Source organism: Hemiscyllium ocellatum, chromosome 17 (genome assembly GCF_020745735.1).
Source record: "Hemiscyllium ocellatum isolate sHemOce1 chromosome 17, sHemOce1.pat.X.cur, whole genome shotgun sequence".
Classification (NCBI taxonomy): domain Eukaryota; kingdom Metazoa; phylum Chordata; class Chondrichthyes; order Orectolobiformes; family Hemiscylliidae; genus Hemiscyllium; species Hemiscyllium ocellatum.
In genome coordinates, this window is record NC_083417.1 from 62,562,128 (window position 1) to 62,578,767 (window position 16,640).

General features: G+C 38.7%; 1 protein-coding gene across 1 annotated transcript in view; it reads right to left on the reverse strand.

The window, feature by feature from the left end:
• Nucleotides 1–16,640, reverse strand: part of LOC132823598 (diacylglycerol O-acyltransferase 1-like) — a 195,773-nt gene that overhangs the window by 50,855 nt on the left and 128,278 nt on the right. Inside the window, exons 10-12 of the mRNA XM_060837516.1 lie at nucleotides 9,726–9,764; nucleotides 2,009–2,050; nucleotides 1,863–1,907 (exon numbers count right to left, since the gene is read on the reverse strand). Of these exons, the coding sequence (XP_060693499.1) occupies nucleotides 1,863–1,907; nucleotides 2,009–2,050; nucleotides 9,726–9,764 (126 nt within the window). The remainder of the gene's footprint in view (nucleotides 1–1,862; nucleotides 1,908–2,008; nucleotides 2,051–9,725; nucleotides 9,765–16,640) is intronic.

The following is a 16,640-nucleotide window of genomic DNA, read 5'->3' on the forward strand; positions in this document are numbered from 1 at the left end:
CCCCCAGTCAATTTTGCACATAAGTCCTCTATGCCAGGGATTGGGTATTTATCCAGCTCCAGAAAGCAGTTTACCATTTGTCTGAAATCCCCACAAAGGCGAATCACCCATTAAGCTTCACTATCAGTACAAACAGTCTTCAACAGCAGGATCAAATGAGTCAAACTTCCCAAATAGCAGCAGGATGCCAGAAATGCTTACCCCAACTCAAAGATGACTGTTGCGAGTGAATCTCTTAAGGGGCGTTTTCTCTCATTGCCACTGAAATAACGCTATGAAAGTCAGCATTCCATCACTAAATCATCCATTATTTATACATGCATAGTATGTGACACTGACCCAGATAGCTCCGGGCTGATTCCTAAATAAATAGAACTCGTGAAAGTAGAGTCGCAGGTAGATAGGATAGTGAAGAAGGCGTTTGGTATGCTTTCCTTTATTGGTCAGAGTATTGAGTACAGGAGTTGGGTGGTCATGTTGCTGCTGTACAGGACACTGGTTAGGCCACTGTTGGAATATTGCATGCAATTCTGGTCTCCTTCCTATCGGAAAGAAGTTGTGAAACTTGAAAGGGTTCAGAAAAGATTTACAAGGATGTTGCCATGGTTGGAGGATTTGAGCTATAGGGAGAGGCTGAATAGGCTGGGGCTGTTTTCCCTGAAGCGTCGGAGGCTGAGGGGTGACCTTATAGAGGTTTACAAAATTGAGGGGCATGGATAGAGTAAATAGGCAAAGCCTTTTCCCTGGGGTTGAGGAGTCCAGAACTAGAGGGCATAGGTTTAGGGCGAGAGGGGAAAGATATAAAAGAGACCCACGGGGCAATGTTTTCACACAGAGGGTGGTACATGTATGGAATGAGCTGTCAGAGGAAGTGGTGGAGGCTGGTACAATTGCAACAGTTAAGAGGCATTTGGATGGGTATATGAATAAGAAGGGTTTGGAGGGATATGGGCCGGGTGGTGGCAGGTGGGGCTAGATTGGGTTGGGATATCTGGTCGGCATGAGCGGGTTGGACCGAAAGGTCTGTTTCCATTCTGTACATCTCTATGACTCCTGTTCTGATTTTTTTAACTGTAAAGTAACAAACTTTAATTGGCAATAAAGACTAGTTTTAGAATTGAACATTGGGCTAACTAGTGGTCAGCACTAAAATCAGAAGCAGTGCAACTCAAACCAAGTCAACTCCCTCAGTTCACCAGAATGACTCCTGTTCATTTTTTTTTGGAGGGGGAGTGACCTGGTTGTATTTTTTTTTTCTCTTTTTTTTGTAACTCGGGTAGTGCACACATTTTGAAATGACACCACAGAGGCTGATATCCTATCACCCAGTCCCCCTTTATTTACATATGGGGGAGACCTTGACACTGCTCAATCCCGAGTTTATTTTTTTTTCTTTTTTGTGTGTGTGCGCAGGTGTGAGACACAGTGAAAGACACAAAGTGCATGAATCTTTATTCAACTTCCACCACCAGAAAAATAGGAAAACACCCGAGTGGCCAGTGACAAGCAGTGCCCTTCACATCAAAAAGGGCAATGCTGTGTGATCAAACAGTGAAGGGGAGGGCAGGGACTAAATCAAAATAGAGTTGGAATGACTCCTGTTCATATCTGTCAGCCAGAACTACCTGATTGGATCAGGTTCACAACCCCAATCAGGGAACTCATAATCTATTAGGACCACCTGGCTGACTTTGTTCCAATCACTACACTAGCCAACTAAACATTGTTGAACTATCTAAATTTAGCTGTGTATCGTGATGGGTTAATTAGTTGAGTAGTGGACATTTTCATCCCTCTGGTTTACATTCTGGGTACTTTGCCTCATTATAAATGCATGATTGATGAAAAATAACATTACCTACCGCTATCAGCAGCAACTGATTAATCATCATAGTCAGGTTCATCTCCTAAAATTAGTTTAAATAAAGACAAGTTTAATCAAGATCAACTAGAGTTTAAAAAAAACATAATGCTGCAGGCAAAAGTTGAAAAAAAACAACTTACTTACAACAAAAGGCTGCATTGAGTTTCGAGTTACTGGCAAAACCCACTGGATGAAGAAAAATTAATTACTCTATTATTCTGTTTGTCAAAGCACAGTAAAAACTGTGAGTACAAGCAAAACTTCCAGAATCAAAGAATTGTTAACAAAATGAATAGGTACAGAATCAAATAGCTGTCAGTTGCTAAGTCGAAAACCCCACATCACCACCATTAGGTACTAACAGTCGAATTAAGCACAGATGTTACATTCCATGATAAGCAGTTTTGAAGTTACTGAGGGATAATGTAACCTGTTCCGTAAATTATATCAAAGTGCTAACAAGTTATTTAATTAATTGCTTCAACAATCCTGCTAACCTAATTACAATGCCAAGATGTGTTGTTTTCCACTATTTTAAAAACCTTAGAACTTTTATTTACAATCAGTTGTTTTCTTTTTAAAGTTGGTTAGCCTAGTTGTCTGCCCAACTGGTTCCTGATGTATTATCATGTCATCAGGGTGGAATTAGTTCCTGCACCAACTGAGTTAATCATGAAGGAATCTTCTTCTCAACTTCTTCCCTCACCTGATGCATGGTGACCCTCAGGTTAATCCACCACCAGTTTGTCTCTCTCAAATGAGAGCAGCCCTATGGTCTGATAGGACTATGACTACTTTATTTTATTTAAATTGCACAAATAGTTACTAATAATTTTAGTTAGCAATATTGATATACTTATTAAAAATTTTGTAATTTTTAGTATGTGATTATGTAACAATATTTTATCAATTTCCTTTGGAGAGGCATTGACCAATTTATAATAACTAGAATCAGCTCTACCCTGCATGACTAAAGTTCTATAGTATATATAAACATGTCCACAATATTGAAAATGGACCAATATTTATTAAATGAGATATTTTTCATGGGATGTGAATGTCAATAGGCAGGTTAGTATTTGTTACCCATCCCTAGTTCTCCTTGAACTGAGGGGCTTGCTAGACCACGAGGGTAGCCAAGGGTGAACCACATTGCCAGTCACATATATGTCAATTTGGATAAGGATGGCACATTTCCCTTCCCACACAACATTAGTAAACAAGATGCAATTTTATGACAATCAATGATCGTTTCATAGTCACCATAACTAAAGCTTTTAATTCCAGATTTTAATTGAATTCAAGTTCCAGCAGCTGTCATGGTGAGATTTGAAAACATGGTCCTGAAACAAAACATTTGGGTCTGTGAATTGTTAGTCCAATGAGCTATCACTGCATTTTCATCTTCCCATTTTAGAGATAATATTACTTAGATATTCCTCCTCCAATTTCTCCTGTTCTTTTGATGTGCCTGGCTTGTGCTGATTCCACAGGTGTCAGCAGTCCTTAATCCACATGACCATTCTTTAAATGTACCAAACAAACACTTAACAATTATCATTACTGAAGATAAATTATAGCCAAGTTAATGCTGTCTTCACCCAATGTCCAGATATCACTGGAACCAGCCAAATATAATGCCTATATGAGAAGTTTTTGTTATCACCACCATCCCCTTCAGCAGGCTAACTTGCTTTGAAGGACTCCCATCTGCTTAAGGTGAATGTTCCTCTCTATCAACATATTACATATAATGTAAGGCATTAAGAAGATTCTGCTTTCCAACTTTGAAACATTGTAGGGCACTAATTGATCCAAGTACCTGAAAATATGTTTTGAACAAACTGAAGTTCATTTTGTAGCTTTAACTTAAGCTCTAAGAGGGACTGCAGCGTAGGTTCACGAGGTCAATTTCTGGAATGGAGGGATTACCTTACACTGAAAGACTGAAGCGACTGGGCTTGTATACCCTTCAGTTTAGAAGACTGAGAGGGGATATGATTGAGACATATAAGATTATGAAAGGATTGGACACTCTGGCAGCAGGAAACATGTTTCCGCTGATGGGTGAGTGCCGAACCAGAGGACACAGCTTAAAAATATGGGGTAGTCCATTTAGGACAGAGATGAGGAGAAACTTCTTCACCCAGAGAGTGGTGGCTGTGTGGAATGCTCTGCCCCAGAGGGCAGTGGAGGCCCAGTCTCTGGATTCATTTAAGAAAGAGTTGGATAGAGCTCTCAAAGAGAGTGGAATAAAGGGTTATGGAGATAAGGCAGGAAGCGGATACTGATTAGGAATGATCAGCCATGATCATATTGAATGGCGGTGCAGGGTCGAAGGGCTGAATGGCCTACTCCTGCACCTATTGTCTATTGTCTAAATGGTTTTTGGCCTTAAGTTGATTACCCACAGTCAAGTCCAGGATCAATTACATAATTAAAAACAAATGAAACACTATAGATCAACTCAAAATGAAAACTTGATGTGTTGACACTGGAGAGTTTTCTAAGAACTGAATATTAATATTTTGGGCACTGACTACAAGTTGGCCATTTCAAGTGTTACACTTTCCGGCTAGCAAATGCAATCACACTTTGGTTGTATAGAAACATGGATGATTCTAGAGTGACCCTATTATTATTGTGTTGGTCCTTATAGGAGCAACTGAATGTTACGGAATGAGTTATGCTTACGTAGTTTTAATAATGGAGTCTTTAGTGCAGAACAGTAGTTTAAATTACCATGACAATGGTAATCAGTCAGTGTTGTAATTTCGGAAATGCAGCCAATTTGCAAACAACCAGCCCAGTTAAGAGCAATGAGTCAATGACCAGATAATTTGTTTTTGTGTTTATGTAGAATAAGATATAAGTATTTGGTTGGGACAGTGAAGTTAATTCCCCTGCACCATGCACTTGAGAACAAATCATTGCATAATCCGGACATTTTAAATCTGAAAAATACAAGAGACGTAGATAAATGTTTGAAGAGAAATGTTTATATTATTTGAGTATACAAATACGATATAATAATGGATACTCCATTGGATATATTTGTATGTACATATCATCTATTTCATTATACAGACTATCTTAGACTCTCGTGGCGATAAGTACAACTATACTATATGTTTTCTCTGCAGAGTAATATTAACCTTTTGAGATTCTCCCCAGCCCCAACCCCAAGAGATGTTCATTCTTCTTACATAGCTCCAGTGCCTTTAATTTTCTCCTCAAAGCTTTCAAACTTGGTTCAAAATTGGGTTGAACCATTCAGCATGGTACTGCTCATAATAACTTCTAGGTCAATTTGATATGATGTTCATTTTTCCTGCAGACCTTGAAGATAGCTTGATGAAAATGCAATTTTGTCCAACCAATATTGTGCAAGTACCCTTCTAATAAGTATATATTCAAAGAAAACATTGTCACAACGAAGTTACTACAATTTTGTAGCAATATTCAAAAATATGATCTTCCTGCTAATGTGCCTGTAGAATGCTTCCTAATTTACTGGAGTAACAAGGTTAACTGTCTTCATTTCCAGAGTTAAAAATCACTTAACACCATGTTATAGTCCAACAGGTTTATTTGGAAGCACTTGCTTTCAGAGCGCCACTCCTTCATCAGGTGATTGTTGAGGTTAAGATTATGCTCACAGAATTTATAGTCAAAGGAGTCCAGTGTCATGGAGATGTGATACAGTAAACAACCTTTGATTAAAACTTTAATCTTTTATAATGGATAAGCTGGTTTCTGTTCTTTTATATATAAATCTGAGAACTTCTTTTAAATTACATTCTCAAGATAGCTCAGCTTTTTAAACAATTGGTGTAAAGTCTGTCCGTGTTCCAATGCTATGTCAGACTGACAAACCCTCTGTACAGTTTTATATGGATTCACGCAGTTTTTGAACAAAATAAAACATAACTCTGCAAAAACAAATCCATGCCAAAAACTTATATATGTGCGCATGTAGGAGCAACAGACTGAGTGTGCCTGTGAGTGTGGGCATGAGGGTGTGAGTGCACGTGATCGAATGTGTGTGTGTGTGTGTGTGTGTGTGTGTGTGTGTGTGTGTGTGTGTGTGTGTGTGTGTGTGTATGACACCAATTGTTAAAGTTCACTTGAGAATGTAAGTTTTAAATGTTCTGCGATTTACATATGAAAGAACTGAAACTAACATGTTCATTCTAAAAGATAAGAGACTTAACAAACCATCCAGATTTTTTTCAATACGTAATTTCAGTTACATCACACTGTAAACTTTTGCCATAAATTTCTGTGTCTTAGAATGTTAAAATCCACAATCACCTGATGAAGGAGCAGGACTATAACCTGGTGTTGTGTGATTTTTAACTTGGTTAAATGTGTGTGTAAGATGGGTTATGTGTGAGAGGATGCATATGTTGGTGTGAATGCAGGAGGTGTATTTGTGTGCATATGAGAGAGAGCTTGTGTGTGTGTGTGTGTGATGCAGGGGGATCACCTGTAGTGTGACATGACCCCAAGGTCATCTAATTTAAAAGAAGTTATGGGATTTACATATCAAAGAACAGAGGTGAGCATATCCCATTATAAAATATGAAAGTTTTAATTGAAGATTGTTTACTTTATCTCATCTCCATGACACTGGATTCCTTTGGCTATAAATTCTGTTAGCATGATCTTAACCTCCACAACCACATGATGAAGGAGCAGCACTCTGAAAGCTAGTGCTTCCAAATAAACCTGTTGGATTATTACCTGGTGTTGTGTGATTTTAACTTTGTCCACCCCAGTCCAAAACCGGCACCTCCAAGTCATGTCTTGATTACAGTAATTGTACTCCAAGATAATAAGGAACAAATAATTCTCATTCAACTGGTCATTACTGACTTGAGATTTCTTTTCAGTATGACTGGAAATTTAGACATACACACCACATTATAATGTAAAATATATCTGCATGGTTTAATATATTTGGATCCATCCCAAATTAATTAGCTTCATTGTGGGTCTGAAGCTACTGGTAACTATCAAGTTACCTGTGTCTCGTAACTATCTTGATAAATCTAAGCTGTGAAATTAAAGTACGTAATGTAAAAACAATGGAAACCCTCAGCAGGTGAGGCAGTTTCTTTGAAGAGAGAAATATAGATTCTAGGTGGAATTTTTCCATTCTCAGTTGAAGTATGTTGTCCAGTGTGATGTTCAGCATCAGGAGAGTGGGAGCAAAGGTATTGAACTCACTTCAGTTGCCTCTTCCTCTCAACTACTCCTAGGGAGGAAGAGCCATACACAGGCCTCCTATAGATTTTTCTCGGGACATTCCTAAGGTTCCCGGCCCCTCCACTCCCACCTTTGATGCCAAAGCCTGTAGAAGTCCATGTCTGGAACAGTCAGCCTGAATCTGGGCAAGACACATCCAACAGGCAAGGGCAAAATTGATGCATTGATGTCCACTCCAGTTTTTCAGGTCAAGTACAGAGCAAGATCCCTCCATCCAGCGGTGAAAATTGACTACATTCAGATGTAGTGGGATGGAGAGAAAGGGGAAAAAAACTTCTGAGGGCATGCAGTGACACATAATGAGTGACATATAATTGTGAATAAGTTTTCGTGTTTACAAACTATATCCTCATTTTTATTCTTAACCACTTGTGTTCCAGTATCATTTTTGCTGTAGGACCTGATTAAGTAGCATCGATATAAGAGATTAAACATTTTCAGAATCATAAGAATGAAAGGAATTGAAATGGCCAATAATTGGTCATTTCACAAGCAACCAACTACTTGTTTACAGATAGCCTCAGATGTCATGAATCCTTTAATTGTGATGTTAACGACTGCAGTCGAGCCATTACAAACACTGAGGCTAATCACATTGTGTAAAGGTTGTTCTAGGTCAAGGCCTATACCCGTTATCCCACACTTGTGAGTAGGAGTACGGGGTCAGTATAGATTTCACACATTTCTGTGGGGAATGATTTAATCTATATATGAGCTTTTCAAGGGTGTGCACTGACCTTCAAGTCTGGGTGGTGTAAAATGGATAATTCACATATCCACACTCTCTCTTTGCTGAGAAAACTTGCACAAAGTGCTGGCTCTTGCAATAGCTACGCCTTACTACAAGATGCTCAAGCATTTCAACGCAATCCTTGCAGTTCATATTGAAAGATTACCAATAATGGAAGGGTCAAAAGGAGATTCCTCAGGATTCCTCTCAACCTGCAACAGACCTGGATGTGATAGCGTCATGGCAAACTTAAGAGCTAACTAACCTTATTGCCATGTGATGTTGCAGCACTGTCTCAGTGACTACTCTTTTTCCCCAGCGGTCAGTAGGACATGTCATGTGCAGATACTTAAAAGTGGGATCACCAGATGATGGATAACTAAATATTTATTTGGCAATAAAAAAAAACAAGGTTGCGTGTTCTTTGCTCAAAGCAGAGGTTATGTGTCATATTACGAACAAATTAATAAATTAAAAATAGCCCTTTTATCTTGGAAGCTGGGTTTGATGAACTAAACTGACTACCATAGCCAAAAATGATCTACAATTTGCAGATTACTGTACTGTTATCATTCACCCTAACAGATTTGCAGCAACATTTACATAATGGCTAGAAGGAGTTTGCTATCAATCATTCAAAAAGTGACAACTTGTCTATAAGGTGGATCATGCTTTGATTTCTTGAAACATTAACATCTTAATGATAAGGCACAGCAGCAACAGAAAATGAAAGAAAGCAAAACCAGCATCCCAGATCCCAATACCATACGGGATGTCCTGGCCATGTGCCTGAGTAAGAGAGTTGATAATCAGACAAGTCATGTGTTCACACATGGAACGGGAAGGTGGCAAAAGGAGATTACCTTAAATGCAGCCAGCACCATCATTTTAGGGTCTTAGGGAAGAAAAAAAATCATCACTATAAAAATCCAGTCTTCATTGTGGGGCAAATGTGGGGAAGGTTGTGTCACCTTTTCTTTGCCCCACTGCAACATTTTAAACCAGGAGCAGTATTTTAACTTTGCTTTTGGAGGATAACCATAGGACAACCATTCAGCACTCTTCCATTCACAACTACTCAAGACATTTTTTTTATTTGAACCTTTCTCAATCTCCTTAGCATTCTACCACCAACAGATTTCCCTTTTCTTCTTATTTCAACCTCCTCTTTCATTTACAACTTTTGCATTTCCACTTCTAATCAAATGTCTTCAACCTGAAACATTAACTCTCTCCATGGATCTTATCTGACCTGATTAATTATTTCTGGCATCCAGTATTATTTTGTGTTGGATGGATGTCTGTTACATCTAATATCTCCATGGATGTAGTTATTCACTTGATATCACAGCAGAAGTTCAAGTTACAGATAAGTAGCAAACTAGCCCCCTTACCAGTTACTTCATTGTCATATTTTTGATCCATTCAACATGAAATACTGATCCAGAGAATTGGATTCAACTCACAATCTAATATGACACTATATGCAATCAATTTAAAACTATTTTCATGAATCAATACTTGCTGCTGTAGAATATATAATTTGGCAATGCATATTGGGTATATTCTTATCTTACTGTCTGGACATTCAGACAAAAATCAATAGAAATAAAATTTTAACATTTCAATACAGGTGATGGTGATGGTGGTGGTGGGGGGAGCATTGCTAGAGAAGTAGAAAATGTCTTATGGCAACTGTAATACCTGTATCATCCAGGTGATAAATTGAACATGTAACGTATTGTATTTAGATAAGAAATTCTCTATACCGTGATCAAAATTTTTAATAAATCAGAATATTACACTAGCAGCCAACTTGAATTGATACAAAAAATATTATTTGCAAGTGGTCAATCTTACCTGCTGTATCAATCCAATAAAAACATGAATCAAAAATATCTAGAACATAGGAGAGAATTTTAAAATATTATCAAATGAATAACATTATTTTAAAAAATGTTTGTGCTAACATTGCACCTATTAACCTTGTCAATCTTACTGCTTTTTAAGTATCTTGTCACTCTGAAAGACTGCTTTTAATTTTAATTATTCTGAGTAATGCATGGAAACAGAAATCTCCCTCAGAATATTTTTGATGAGTTGGGAGTATACAAAAATTCAGATTGCAAATATTAAAGAGGGTATTTAGCTATTCACCTGAGCAAGTATTCTCTGTTCAGATTTGAGTAATAGAATTGTTAGATCACAAACAAGAGTATTTGGCACATGTGAGACTATGACATCTTTCTAAAAAAAAACCTTAGCCATTCTCACTCCATTGCTGTTTCACGACAGAGAAATTTTCAATCTTTGGGTCATTAACTAACTCACTTTTGAAAGCCTCAATTGAATTTATCGCCACAATGCTCTCAAGTAAGGATGTGAAAGTTTAGAGAGGATGTAGAAAATATTTATGAGAATGGGTTCAGGAATGATGAATTTAAGTCACATGACAAATTGGAGAACAGAAAATTGTGAAAAGATTTTATAGGAGGTTTCAAATGATGAGGGTTTTAGACTGAGAGAAAGCAACTGTACCCCCCTTGGCAGAGATGTCAATTAAAGGTATTTGGCAAAAGAAACAAAGTTACATGTAGCAAAATCTCTGCTATACTGTAAGTGGTATGATCTGGAATGCAATACTGAAGTTAACAATTCATATAAGTGCAGTGAAAATTAATGTGTATTTCACCTACACTTTGCAAACTGCTGCAAATGAAGTTAGATGCCATGTTATTTGTGGACAAAGAGTAATTATTACTTATACTATTTGCTTGGCCTTTGAATCCAAAGTCAAATTCATGATTATTATTATTTTCAATTAACATCTTATATTAATCCAATTAACTATGCAGGGCTTGCATTTGGGATTGGCTTCATTCTTGAGGAAATAAGCAACAGAAGATTCAAAAACAGGAAGCAGCTCCTTCAACACCTTTTGACAATAGGTTGAATCAGCCAGCTACATAGAGATGAGGAATTACACATACAATGCTTTCGTGTCCCAGAATAGAATGTTCATCTAGTGAGTTTACAGGGTTAAACCATATTTTTTGGTTTGATATGACATGGTACTTGAGGAAAGGGAGTGGAGAAATTAATTAGGAACTTTTAATGATCTTGGAAAAATCATTTTTCTGCCACATATATGACTAGTGATTAGAACTGTGGCTGCCCATCAAAAGTCCATCATTTACTGTTTAAAAAAAACCCAGCACTACAAAAATGTGCGAGATAATTGTTAATCCGTTTTTCTCTTTTATGATTGGAATCTGCTGTGTCTTTACTGTATTTTTCAATTTCATGTGCAATAGTAATTTTGTGCATAGCTTAACCTAAGGAAATTACAGTAGAGTGCATGATCTATGTTTATGATGGACATCCATCCCATACCTCTGCCATGTAGAGTGATTGCCCATGATTTATCGCTTCATATACTGCTGGCCTGTGCATTGCGTCGCTTGAGAAACCATGCATAACAATAAATATCTATTCCCATTAATTAGCATATTATCATTTTCTTATTTGAAAATTCATCCACCAACAGGGCAAATGTGTTAAGAGCGCGTTAGCAAACTTCAAAATAAACTGAGGTGACACAAATCAGGAGGAACTGCTAGAAGAGGGGCAAGGGTGGTGTCATCCTTAGTGTAGTTAGTAGCTTTGTACTCCATAAAAACACTGCAATTCCTCCTAGAAAACTTCAAATGGAAAACAAAACTGTGGAAACACTGTGGAATAGTGTGATCCTTGTTGCATAGGAATTTTGGAGCTAGAGGCAGACCTTCTGCTCTATATTGAGGCAAACTCATTACAGAACATAAATATTCAATTGTCAGTGTACCATATGCTAAAAACACAATATGATGAAGTCTGAACTATTTGCTCCCATTTATGACAGCAGAAGTTTAATTTTCCTCTACGTACGTATGACAAAAAAAAATAAACTGAGGTGACACAAATCAGGAGGTACTGCTAGAAGAGGGACAAGGGTGGTGTCATCCTTAGTGTAGTTAGTAGCTTTGTACTCCACAAAAACACTGCAATTCCTCCTAGAAAACCTCAAATGGAAAACAAAACTGTAGAAAAACAAAATGCACAAAATTACATGGTTGTTTGAACTTTGGGTTCAAATGTCATAGCTATACCCCAATGCTCAAGAAAAACAATACCATTTAATTAGCTTGAGTGTAAACTGTCCAGAGTTAAAAGCAGTATTAATTCAATTCAGTGGTTTTCATCTAATTAGCCAGACAATAGGATGGAATAAATAGTGGGATCCTTGGTGCATAGGAATTTTGGAGCTAGAAGCTGACCTTCTGCTCTATATACGTTATGACAGAAAAAAAAAATAAACTGAGGTTACACAAATCAGGAGGAACTGCGAGAAGAGGGACAAGGGTGGTGTCATCCTTAGTGTAGTTAGTAGCTTTGTACTCCACAAAAACACTGCAATTCCTCCTAGATAACACTTCAATCTTGCAGTCTAGGAGGTCTTTCTAGACTGAGTGTGTGCAGTTACTGCCTTTAGAGTGTGCTCTGAGATGTTTGTAACTGATAGAGGTCTGGAGGAGTAAATGGTGAGCTGGAGTCATCAGGTAACTGCTCTGACATTCAGTCTAGTTTCTATCTGGAATGTGAGCATGAAGCTTGCAGTAGTGTTAAATGTGTGAAAGAAACTAGATTGAGTGAAGTGCAGTCAGGTTCAATGAAATGTCATATTTCAGAAACTGTAACATATATGCTGAAGTTCCACATTCCCATCACTCACCCACTTGTCACGAAACTATGAATGTTAGATGCGCCATGATTGATGAGAGTTGTTGATGGGTGAGTGATGGAAATGTGGAACTTCTGCATGTATGTTATAGTTTCTGAAATATGACATTTCAGCGAACCTGACTGCACTTCACTCAATCTGTATTCACTGCTCACAATGCAGTCTCCTCGACACAGGGAAAGGAAACAGACTGGGTGACCGCTTTATAGAACACCTACATTCTGTCTGTAAGCATGACCCTGAGTTTCCAATTGTCTGCCACTTCAACACACCACCATGCTCCCTGGTCAACATTTCTGTCTCGGACCAGCTGCAGGCTCCAGTAAGTGCAAGCGGGAAGAACAGCATCTCGTTTTCCACTTGGGAACCCTGCAGCCTGGAGAAAGTGAGGACTGAAGATGCTGGAGATCAGAGTTGTGAGTGTGATGCTGGAAAAGCACAGCAGGTCAGGCAGCACTCGAGGAGGAGAGTCGACTTTTTGGGCATTTCCAGCACCATGCTCTCAACCCTCAGCCTTCATGATTCAATATCAAGTTCAATAATTTTAGAACTTGAACACCTTCTTCTATGTCCTTAACCAACCTTCGCTCTCCAGTTCCTGCCATGACATAGCTGCTTTTACCCCAAACTCCTGCCCCACCCTGTCTTTGGCATATATATATATATATATATACCATCTTCTCCAAGCTCCTAATAGATCTGAAGAAGGGTCATTGGACACGAAACATTAACTCTGCTTTTTTCTCCACGTATGCTGAGTTTCTCCAGGAATTTCTGTTTCTCTATATCATCAAGCATTGAGTTGACCAATGAGCAAATGATTCATGATGACTGTTTTGTTATTCTACGGAGTAGGATAGTTAGGGACAAATAATGTCGTACTCATGAATCACTACAAATTCCTGGGATCAGTAAATATTATGCTTTTTTGGCACGGGTATGGATATATATGGAGTTTATTGGTGTACACTAGATGTATTAAAGTGCTTAGGTAATTGTTTGATTTATTAAATGTAGCCTCATAAATCTTGATGACTGGGCTCAGCTTTGCCAGTCTTCCATTTCACGCTCATGATTTCCTTCTTCCACAGTTTACTGCTGCTTTCATCTTCTGCATTTTCTGCTGCAAAGTTACACAGTACATAACAGACATAATTCAATTTCTGTAGTTACAGACCAGGATAATAAAGTGATCTCTTTGGGGACCTTGCTCAACTGGACTATCACACTTTTCCAGACCTGTCAGGCCTCTGATAGGTTAAACAGGTGTTTGAAGAAATAGGAATGGGGATTTATGTAGTGGATTAGAATTGCTTCTGTGAAAGATAAACATCGGCATGAATTTTGGTTGAACGGTTTGTTTCCATGCTGTGATTTGTCAGGTTTTGTCCTTGTTAACAAGTGGTTATTTAAGCAATGCTTTGATAACCAACAAGCAACCTTAATATCTTTGTGGTCCTTAAGATAATGTTGGTGCCATTGACTGTTAGTTCACAATTTCTTGATCCTCTGTCATGATAATGAGCATTCATGTTCAGAATTTTAAATATTGCATAATTTAATTCTGTGTATTCATTCCTATAGTGTGTTCATTCCTATTCTCTATAGTCACAGATCTGGTGGATAATCATGTGATGGGCTTTTTCGTGGATGAATTTCATGGATGATAAAATATTTTGGATTGATGATAGGGAATCGGCACACATACTGTTAATTATGTCATGCATTCTAGAAAATATTTCCAAATAGTGCAAGTGGAGGGATCTTTTCCACTGCAATTTGCTCTTCATTGTAACATGGTAAATTCACTAACCCTGCAAACAAATATATTTGTGAATTCCTGATGCAAACATGCACTAAAAAAGATCTCCCTTTGATGTCTTTCCTCTGTTATAATCCATCAGCTAGGAAGTTTGTAATCAATTACTCACCTTCTGACTCCCAAAGTCTGGCACCCCCTGTCAGGTGAGCAGAATATTTGCCTCTGGCCTGGATGGTATAGCAGCTGTTGCAATATGGGCAGCACAGTGGCTCAGTGGTTAGTACTACAGCCTCAGAGCACTGGGGATCTGGATTTGAGCCCAGCCTCAGACCAAGTGTATGTACGGAGTTTTCACATTCTCCCTGTGTCTGCATGTGTTTCCTCTGGGTGCTCCAGTTTTCTACTACAGTCCAAAAATGTGCAGGTTAGGTGGATTGGTCATGCTAAATTGCCTATAGTGTCCAGGGTTGTGTAGGATGGGTGGCTTAGCCATGGGAAATGCAGGATCACAGGGATAAGACAAGTCTGGGTGGGAATCTCTTTGGAGGGTCAGTTTGGACTTGATGGGCTGAATGGCCTGCTTGCACACTGAACGGATTCTATGAATTCGCAAAAAATGTGATACCATCAAGGACAAACCATCCAGCTTGACTGACATCTCATCTACCACTTTGATTACTCATTCCGTCCACCATCGATACGCAGTGGCAGCAGTATGCATCATCTACAAGAGTCACTAATGCAACTGACCAAAACGCTTTGACAACTACAAAACTCATGAACTCTTAACACATAGAAGAACAAGGGTAGCAAATCCCACCTGCAAGTACCTCTCCAAACCACATACAATTCTGACGCCAAACTATTGCTTTTCTGGGCTCAAATCCTGGTACTCCCTTCCTTATAGCACTGTGGGTGTATCTAATCAATTTAGACTCAGCAGTTCATGAAGACAATTTGCTACCAATTTTTTAAGAGCATTATGAATGAGAAATCAATGACCCAGCCTGGACACCCACTCCCCATTAAAATAAAATTCAAAAGAAGCTGTAATCTTCACAGCACTGCCAGCTGTATAGCTTTACAAGGAATGATCTCAACTACACATGCAACAGTATGCCCAATTCTGCATAGCCTCTTTAATTTGAGTGGATTGGGAGCTATCTTCATAATGTTAAATGTACAAACAAAAATTCCAATTGACCACCTAAAATGTAAACATAACTATCTGATATGCTTTGCCTGGTTAACTTCGTGATGAAGAGCTTATGCTCGAAACGTCAACTCTCCTGCTCTCGGATGCTGCCTGACCGGCTGTGTTTTTCCAGCACCACAGTTTTTGACATTAATTTCTTTTGTCAGGCACTGTCATTTTGTTTGAGGCCTTGAGAAAGTCAGCCTAGGGTGCTTATCAGAAACAGACAAAAGCCTTATTTCAGTCAAATGAAAGCAAAATACTGTGGATGCTGGAAATCTGGAACAAGCACTGAAAATGCTGAAGAAACTCCACATCTGTGGAGAGAGAAACCGAGTTAACATTTTGAATCCTGTATTACCATTCTTCAGAATTGGCAGTCATATCATCTACTCAGTGGCATAGTCATTGTGTCACACAGGTGCTAACGAAATATTTAAATTCATAGACCTCACATTAACATGCAATCTCAGCTTAATTGTTTGAAGGTGGCTGAAGTATGGACAAAATAGACAAGCAGCCTCTGACTGACCCCTCCTTCCAGCTACCAACCGGATTCATTCCTTCTATCGACCAGCCAGGTCAAATCTTCTACCTGTGTTCACTTATCCCTACCTCACCACTACACATCTCTTCCCACCCAAAACCCTCCCTCACCCCTCTTTATCTGCAGCTCCCCTTACACCCCTAGTCCTAAGGAAGGGTTACATCCAAATGTTGACTTCTCCACCTCCTGACACTGCCTGGGTTGCTGTATTTTTTCAGCCTCCTGCTTGTCTAGCTTGGATTCCAGCATCTGCAGTTTTTCTGTCTCTAACAAAGCATGGTCAACCCAGTGGCAATACACAGAGATGAAATCTTTCCCCGCGTGTTAGCACATTGAACAACAGTGGCAAAATAAAATGTGGATTGTGGAATCAGCTGCATCCTTACGAGGCAAAATGGTTGGGCACTAATTGGTCTTATATCACTTAACACTGGGCCACAGAACAGCATGCACAAAAGCCTGCAAATTGGTCACCCACACACCCTCTCAGT